The sequence below is a fragment of the Fibroporia radiculosa genome, assembly GCF_000313525.1.
Source record: "Fibroporia radiculosa TFFH 294 genomic supercontigs, scaffold1689, whole genome shotgun sequence".
NCBI lineage: Eukaryota > Fungi > Basidiomycota > Agaricomycetes > Polyporales > Fibroporiaceae > Fibroporia > Fibroporia radiculosa.
Window position 1 is genome coordinate 2,465 of NW_012133617.1, and position 9,162 is coordinate 11,626.

A 9,162-nucleotide genomic window follows, 5' to 3' on the forward strand; every position below is an offset into this window, starting at 1 on the left:
CGAGATCACAGTGCCCCAACATCTGTGCTTACGTCCAAGCCGGCAACATGTCACAAGATGTACAAGCGTACTCCGCCCCCATACCTCACTCCCGTCATCCTAACAACCGCGTGTTTTCAATTACGTAAAATGAGACATGCTCCAGCGACCAATGATTTAAATCGGTACTCCCTAGTTATGACTACTTGATGACGATGAAATGAACCGAAGAGCGGTCATATGGGGATGGAACACGATCGAAGGGCGGAGGTTGACAGAAAATGAGAAACAGGCGTACCTGGCATCTGTATACCATGGCACATGTGGGTCCGAGAGGTGAGATAATGCCCACTGGAATCTACGATTAATGTCAATTCTCTCGGAAAGTGAATAGCAGCCCGTATATCATGTCTGAAGGGATTTCATTGTTGAACAAATCTCCTCACTACCCCGCAATTTGCGATGCGTTAATGGCGCCGATGTTCCCCAATCTGACAAAACGACATGCTGAAACCTGTCGGCATTGACAACAGCGTTGACTGGACGTGAAGCAACGAGGCAATGTTATAACTGGATGTCCGAGGAACGCAGTGTTGCATGTGAGCAGTTTACGGCATTTATGGCGCCCCTTGCAAGGAAGTGGATAGCTCTTGGATAGCTCTAAAGCCCACCTTCCCAGTGCATTGAGTCACGATGCAGAGCACTAGCGCTCGCAGCGGCGATAATGCGCGGGACGCGCAATAACGGCTGTGGAACAGGAAGAGGAAGAGCTGGACCCTGCGTGTGTCCGTCTTGTCGTTCTGAGCTGAACAAATCCACGAAAAGATGTATCTAGATAAGCCACAAGACGCCAGTAGCATAGAATCCGACTCGCCCAGCAAAACGCCCATCGATTTGGTGCGTCACTGTCCTCCAGAACAAGGAGCAGTGATATCACAGTGCTGTCACACGACTTGCCCTGAGCTTGCCCTCTTCGAGCTGAGCAGGATGCAAACCTCCAATCTTTGCGCTCTGAACAGAAGGTGCGATCTGCACATATAAGCTGACTAGCACCTGCGCTGAGCTGCCCACAAGATCTCAAATTAGGCTCACCACTCGTGGTCCCGGATACGAAATTTATGTGACGAGTTCAAAATCAAACATGCTGTATTACCAGCGTCGCATTCATCGGATCCTCGGATACTCGGGGGCCGCTCCGCGTCTGCCATGAATAACCTAGCTTGAGACACAAAGGATATGGCTGTGTCGCGCCACGGATTCAGGACGAGGGCCGCATGACGATGTCCCAGGAAAGTTATGGGCCAAAAGCGGCTGCCTTTGAAATTGAGGTTCTTCAAGTCAGTCGCAACAAGGACATATGAACACGGGACATGCGAGGCCAAGGCAAAGATGGTCCGGGTCGGAGACGGCCCTAGCGGCGCCTGAAGACAAGACTCGGAGTACTGGTGCCATACCCCAGTGCCTCGAGGCCTGCGCGTGCCCGTTGAGGTAAGTGCCGAGTATGATACATAGATGCTTTTATAGTGTATCGAGAAAGACGGTCGGCCGAATCTCCGAAGCAATGTAGACATAGACGAGAGGGAGAGTCTCGGGAATTGTGCCAGCTGCAGGAGCATGAAAAAGAATGGAAGAGCACTCGCATGAAGCGGAGGACGCCGCGAGAATGGAGAAGATTCAAGAGATTGTGTGAGCGTAATGGATATGAGCATTTATCTGACGACTTGAAGTCGAATCCAGAGTCAAGAGGATCAAGATCTCGTTCAAGTTGAAGGCGGTATCGCACCGAACCAGATCGGTTCTTGTAAAGGGCGCCGGCAGTCAACCAGCCGTAGTCAGGCGTTCAAGACGTCAGTACGCTGTGGTTTAAGAACGCCTCTGGATATCCATTCCAACAGCTTATGACCATCAAGCAACACCCTATTGAACACAGCCATTTCAGTCAAATTTTCTTTTATTTCTTTGATTTACATGGAGATAGCACATTGATGAGATGTGACTCGGAAATGTGGGCAGGGTGCGGGGTACACTTTCCATTGCTGATGTGAGCGAGATGTATACCATGTACAGAGTACACAGCATTGTCACTAGCATGATCAGAGAACCGCTCGTTGGACACGCAAACCCTTCGAATCCCAGCCGCAACCATATGTCCTCCAGAAGGTGGCATAAGCTTCGGTGTTCCGCCTACGTCATTCCTGCACACTAGTGCAAGACCATAGAAGCCCGCCAATAGGCACCAATAGTTGAGTTGGTGATACACATACCTTCAGTCCATCAACATGATGTCATCAACGAGCTATTGTGTGGATAGCCACCGACGGTGAACATCCTTCGACAGTTCGCGAGGAACGCAATAGTCATCCACATACCATAGATATGTTAAGTCGGATAGCCATGAGATGGTTCACATTGTCAAAGCGTAACGTACACAAACGAACCATTTGACTACCGTATTCAAAAGCTTGCGCGCGAGGCCAGAGAAATGTCTGTCTAGATAATCGATCAATAATCATCATAACAAATTAGATGTAATAACGGTACATGCCTGAAATCCACTCGTGAGCATAGGCCTACATACGCACATTTGAGCACCATGCGCAGCGCAAAGACGATGTCACAAATGCCGTATATCATGAAATACCCCATACCCTGCTCTAAATGCAGACACGCAGGGCTATACCATTGGTGAAGAGAATTACAGGACGTTTCTATTTCTCCGCGACAGCTTCTCATAGCAAGGCGGTACCGATTACGGCCGTCTCAGATGGCTTCGGATCTCCGTATCGCAGGGAAGCATCTTCAAGCCCCAAGCTAGTATAGAAGAAGCACGCACCGAGTTAGCCATGCGAGCCATGCGCAGCCACTGGCAAAAACTAGAATGCCCACGCGAGACCATGGACCATGCGAAGGGCGGCTCTCGCACCTGCACCCTGTTTCTCGGACCATCCCAGACAGACACCGTGCCTCTGCAAGGCCACTAGTTGCTTCGTTCTTCCCATGCCCTTTGAGCCGTGCGAAGTCGAACAAAGCCGCGAATGCTCCACAAGCTGCGGAGCTTCTCCACGTCAAAATGTCCTCGTTGATTGACTCGGTCCGGCGCGTGGTAGGGTACTTACCGTAGGGCACGACAATGCCGCAAGTAGGGCACAAAGGCTATGCCACGCGCACAAATAGCGATCTTCGATTTCATTGCAATTTTTCGAGCTACGGCAAAACCTGAAATCACGGGAAGAGGCTGGGTAAGGAGACCGATTATTTGAAGTGACTAACACCTGGTCTCGATAGCGATGCTATATGACGAATTGTGTGCCCTGAGGGTACGAGACGGATCAGATGGACCAGGAATTGTCGGGTGTCAACTCTTTCGAACCGACACAGTCAGAGGTAAACAGTCAGAATGCCAGAAATTGCAAGGAACAAGGAAAGGGTTGCCTCATGTGTACGCATGTGCAATGAACTTTCGACACGAAATCATTTTGCATTCCTTAATCCGCCTCCCCGCCTCCTCTCAACATTCCACACCAAGAGCAGATAAACTCTTCACCCATTTCGGCCATACTTATCGCACACTCGCATTACACTTGTTATCCGTGAGTGTCGCCTCCCAACAAGCAGTGTCATTGAAGCAATGCTACATTGCCAAGCATAAGCAGGACAGACGCCAATCACGATAGCCCGAGAGTTTCTGTGGATGAATTTGCGAAAGGACCACATGTGACTCAGAGACGTACGGATGCACTTAGTGATGCATAGTTTCAACTCTAAGATCTGAAGTTATACGGCAAGTAATATCCACATGATGGTCGGAGACTGCAAGAGTTCGGAGCTATTCGCGCGGATCAGTCCAATTAAAGGCAGTACGCTTCAGCTTGAGCTGAACTATGATGAATGCTATATCAACATTCCAACTCTCGTACTTCTCTCGCTCTCACCTTTGCTGTGGTAGAACACACCCTCGTTATTCGCATGTCGCGCTCCGCGTCGGCTGTATCTCTGTCTCTCCTGAGGATTGTCCGATCCGCTAAGCACGTTCAACATCCGTCTCGACTGTCTCTCATCCGACACGCATCCCAGCGGGCACTAGCTGAAAGTGCAAGCAGCAGAAACGAAAATGACAACCGTTTGGAACAGTCGGGCGTAGTCGCTAAGACAGAAGGTTCTGCGGCTAATCATAATGCGTCCGGATCGACGGCGGGAGGAAGAGTGCCCTCCACGGGGTCTTCTGCTGCGGATGCTGTGATCACAACGTTAATTGGCCTTGCTGCAGGTGTGTTTCTTTCTTTGCACCATCTTGCGCCCGGCAGTGGTGTAGTGGTCAGCCTCGTCTTGTCAAGCAAAGACTTCAACCGCCACGTCGCGACTTGTGGCTGACTGAATCACCCTTAGTCTTTTTCGGCGGGATAGCTTACGTCTCGTGGTATAAGAAGAATGTCCTTGACAAGGTAGCCTATCGGATTCATGGTGATCTGCAATGTTCACGTGTCTTTCGTTTTAGATTGAATTGGCCTTTGCGAGGGGGTACGACCCTGCCCTGGAAGTCGCAAGCAGTGCCAAGGCGCAAAACAATTCTGACAAGGATGAAAGAGGTGCCGCGAACAGCATTCATATGCAACATATGCGGCGCCAGGAGCAAGACCTAGTCGACAACATCATCGGTGGAAGGGAAGCTGGTCAGTATTTCATGTTGCTCGGGTGTAAGGTGAGTGTATGCGTTATTGTACACGCTGTGATTGACTTGACATATATTATCAGGGTACAGGGAAGGGTACAATGATCCTGGATGCAATGCAAGGCATACAAGCGGAAGGTGTTGCAGTCTGTGACGCGCATCCCAACTTGGAGGTATTCCGGCTACGTCTCGGGCGGGCCTTGAACTACGAATTCAACGAAGACACTCAAACGGGTTTGTTCCAAAGGCGTGATCCTCGCGAAGGTTCGTGTGTGGATCTGTTAAATGTCTGCAACTACGTCAGCTCATCGTCGATCTCAATCTGCAGGCGGTGCGGCGCTCGACATAGAACGAGGTGCGTAAACACATCCGCTTTCGGCGTGATGTTTCGGCCAAAACCTATTTCGGATAGCGTTGAGTAAGTTGGAGAAGGTTGCCCTCCGCTATGCGTGTCGCACGGGCCGTCCATTAGTGCTCGTATTAAACAACATCCATTTCTTCAACAACGACGATGATGGGCGGAATATGCTACTGCAGCTTCAGCAGCGGGCCGAATCATGGGCTGCAGGCGGTATGTCGAGATTTGTCGAGATTCCTTACAGAATGACTGATCCAACTACTACAATAACATTTGAAAGGCATTCTCACTATGGTCTTTAGCACGTATGCATGTTTACGTTACGCTTTTCTTCCCTAACGTTCACCATCTACAGCGATGATTTCTGGCCATTCCTGGTAATGCGTGCGTAACATGGCTCACCATCTGCTCGCATATGTTCTGACACGGATTTTAGGAAAAGTAGCGAGCAGGATGCAGGTCTGTGATAAGTCCCAAGTACAAGATTCCATTGACAGGATAGCCTCCCAGGTCGTGTCTGTGCGTGACCTAAGCCTGCAAGACGCCATCCACGCGTCCGCTCACATGCGTCTGAGCGCTCGAGACGAAGCTGCCGACCCAGCCATGGTGCGGGAGGCCGTGTCTGTTGTCGGCGGTCGTCTCTCCTACCTCTCGCGTGTCTCTCGCGCGCAGGATATGCGCAGTTGCGCGCACGACATGCTCGCCGTTGAAAAGGCATGGTTGCAAAGCCAGATTGGGCTCATTCCCGATTGCGACGACGACGTGATGGATGAGCAAAAGTGGAGCTCGTGTTCGTGGTTGCTCCTGCGTGAATTTGTGAGACAACGGGAGGAGGATGAGCGCGCGAGGGACGAAGCCATCGCCTCTGGCATGCTGGACCCAGGGGAAGCCACCCAAGAACTCCCGCTTCCCAAGATTCCGTATGTACGTATACTCACCCGTGGCTTGTGGTTGTGGTGTCTGCTGACCGGCGCGGATAGTATAAATGTCGTCAAATCATGACGCGGACAGACTTTCTCGAAGGTACGTGATTTTTGCGTGTCGGCCGCGGGAATCCAAATTTGACTTCGCGCACCAAGACCTAGATCGCGCTAACATTATCGCCATCGATGTGAGTGCTCCGTCCGACGGTCTAGACGATGGCTAAAGCATTCACCGTCTGCCTTTGTCCGCTGCAGACTAGTCATGACGTTATGCCAGACTCGGTGCTGTTGTTACACGCTGCTAAAGCCGTCGTCGAGGAGGAGGGATTTGGCGAGCTGCTCGACAATGTGCGCGCGAGAGTAGACGAGATTGAGAGCTTGCACCGTACGAGAGAGTTGACGGTATGTTCACCGTTCGCTCCGCCTCATGCTCGTTTCATCTCCTTGCCGCTGGCTGCTATCCGCGTGCTAACATGACGGTACACAGTTCAAAGACGTGAACGCGGGTGATCGCATCTGGCTGTCCGTCGACAAAGGCGGCAGTCTGTCCGTTGATAGATAGCGAACGGAACCGCGCTGGCTGGCTCCGCGTTGTCGCTTTCGCCCACCAATGTAACCGGAACATGCCCATCCTGCACGGTGCACTGCGAACAGCCAACCAAAATGCACGCGTATTCGCACCGACGGTCTTCTCCGGTGCGAATCCTCGAGCAGGAACCAATGTCGAGGGCTCGAGATCGTCCGCGGGAAGGACGCTTGCACACGCACATCAACGGCTCTGACCACGCATTGCCCGCATGAAGGGCGCGGAGACGTCTCGCGTTCTGTTGCTCGGCAGCTTGGCTGCACGCCTTTATCAATTCCGCCGGTTCGTGCTGGATTGATAGGCGTCGGAAGCCCAGTCATTGGTCATTGCTCGCACTCCTGGTGGCTGGCCGGCGGGCCAACAGTTGAAGCAGGCTTTGGGATTGCCGCGCAGCATGGCACTTGCCGCATCGCCTCCCCAGCACGATGCGAGTGACCTGAGTATTCGCTGTGATGGGCTGCTCGCTCGCGGGCATAGCTCCCTGAAATGTGTGCCCAGTCGTGCTACGCACCAACGAGACTGTGCGACACTGAATATCGATCTGCGGCAAGGGTCGAGGGCAGGTCACCCATATGCACGGCGTGGCGTGGTGGCTCGCCGTGTGGCGGTGAGTTTTCGCGTTCGCTGCGTTTCGTCTCGTTTCGTTTTTGCCGTCTGCTGAGTGCGAACGCGGCTGCTGAGACCCCCACCACCCAGGGCCCCGTTTCTCCGCGCGCGCCTCGCGACGGCCGTTGGTTAAGGTTGCGCAGATTCCCCGCAACGCCCGTGCGGGCCCCCCGTCGGCGGTCATCAGCGGAGGGGAGCAAGAGGTGGCCAAGGCACGCGGAGCGGAGTCTCCTCTGCGACTCTTCTCTGCACATTCGCTCGCTAATGCCCCCGCTTCCAGGGTCACAAGATCGGAAGACCCGTGCGATCCAGGCCACTGTATCTTCGACGACGTGCCACGGCGCACACAGCCTCAGCGAAACGACATGCGTGGTTTCTGACATTCATTCGGTGCAGCACGAAGAGTCGTCGCGGTGGGCAGGCGCAATCGGTGCACGCATGGGCTGTCGTTCTGCGGAAGGCGGCCTCTGGTCGAGTGGTCGCGCTCGGGCGCTGGAGCTTGGGCCGCCCGACGAGGTGGGAGATGAGTCCAGGGGCCACAGGCCCACAGCTACCCGGCGTGATACATCTGCGATAGGTCGGACGGCAGAGATCAGATGAGTAGGAAGGTTCAGACTGCAACAGCTGCCAGCTGCTTCGGCGCTTCGGGCGCTAGATCTCTCCGGGTGAATAGGCGAAGGCCCGCAGTGGACGGCCATAGCACAAGCACCGAGTGTCCTTTTTCCGTGCGCGAGCGGCACACGCTAGCTGTCGCGTGGGCTGTGGAATGCAAGTAGGCAGCATTCGATGGCAGGCCTGTGGGTGCGAGCATTACACACGCAGACGGATGGTTTGCCAAGGTGTGTTGTTGCAGTATTGTGTGACTCGGCGTGCACCGCTCGGTATCGCTGTCATCGACCACGTCTCTAGGGGATATCCAAACACGAACACAATGACTCTCGTTGGCATGCCGTAACAATACATACATCCCATTTCGGACGTGTCGTTGAATGAAATCCGAGATCAAGATCATTATTGTACCCATCATCTGAGGACAAGATACATAATGGGACAATCAAAACAGCGATATGGACACGCGAGTACACCTCCCGCGAACACCACCAATGATGACTGGGATGGTGCTAGTTGCCCAGCACAGATAGCCAACATAGCACGAACGGTAGCTATAACCGCTCCGGGTTAGGACGGCTCGGGCCAGCCTTGATCTGCCGCCACACCAGCCTGTGATCGTGGCGTTACGTGTGAGAGAGCCTTGTTTCGTCTCCTGAATGGGGCAGTGGCGGGAACAAAGTGCCACCTAGCGTGAGATCTCATCGATACGGAACGAGCGACACGGCAGGTTGGCCACTGCTCGCTCCGCGGCAGCACGAGCCGCCAGAAGAGAAGCGGACGCACCTGCCGTGCTAGCGGTGGACCCAGCAGCCACTCTTTCTTCACCCAGCACGAGGAGAGCGCAGCGAGACGATCAGCGCCAGCGGTCCCACTGCACACTTGGCCGCACACCAAGCAGGATCTGGATAGGTGGGATGCGGGTGCTTCGCGGACAGGCCGTATCTTCTGGGGCGAGAAGGAGGCTCGGGTGGGCACATCTAGCAGCCGTTCCAAATGCGCGACGGAGCCAGACTGGTCCGGCGCGGATCCCGGGCGACCCCCATCGGTGCCCGTGCAGATCGATTTGCACCGCCCGCACGTCCCTGTGCGAGGAATGCGCGACAGCAATGTCGCGGGGCGCGTCTGGGGCCTGGGCCGTGGCGTGCGTGCACCCCCCGTCTGTCGTGCGGGGCATGGTGGCCAGCCCAGCGCCCAAAGTCCAGCAGCGAGTGTCTCGGTCTGTCGATGCGGCCAAATGGCGTCTGGCGTGACGGACGGACGGGCAGATGGAGGGATGGACGCGCGACACACGTTCCTCCCAGAGGTGCCCCCACTCGCCCCGCTTCTCGCGATCTGCGTGTCTCTCGACATCGGCCTCCGCAATCGCGCCACCGCGCGACATCGTCCGGCACTTGCAGCGGGGGGGGGGGGGGGGGGGGGGGGGGGGGGA

The 9,162-nt window shown here is 54.5% G+C and overlaps 2 protein-coding genes across 2 annotated transcripts; one reads left to right on the forward strand and one right to left on the reverse strand.

Annotated features, from left to right (window-relative positions):
- Positions 1-3,945: 3,945 nt before the first annotated feature.
- FIBRA_08670 (uncharacterized protein) lies at positions 3,946-6,491 on the forward strand (the record flags this gene model as incomplete). Its single annotated transcript, XM_012330302.1, has 14 exons — positions 3,946-4,246; positions 4,366-4,421; positions 4,475-4,678; positions 4,732-4,912; positions 4,977-5,003; positions 5,061-5,219; positions 5,287-5,311; positions 5,362-5,390; positions 5,443-5,465; positions 5,517-5,930; positions 5,987-6,029; positions 6,086-6,117; positions 6,185-6,331; positions 6,417-6,491. 14 exons carry the CDS (start codon positions 3,946-3,948, stop codon positions 6,489-6,491), a joined length of 1,716 nt encoding a protein of 571 aa, XP_012185692.1.
- A 1,927-nt stretch (positions 6,492-8,418) lies between these two features.
- On the reverse strand, positions 8,419-9,114 carry FIBRA_08671 (uncharacterized protein; the record flags this gene model as incomplete). Its single annotated transcript, XM_012330303.1, has 2 exons — positions 8,419-8,552; positions 8,625-9,114. 2 exons carry the CDS (start codon positions 9,112-9,114, stop codon positions 8,419-8,421), a joined length of 624 nt encoding a protein of 207 aa, XP_012185693.1.
- Positions 9,115-9,162: the final 48 nt, after the last annotated feature.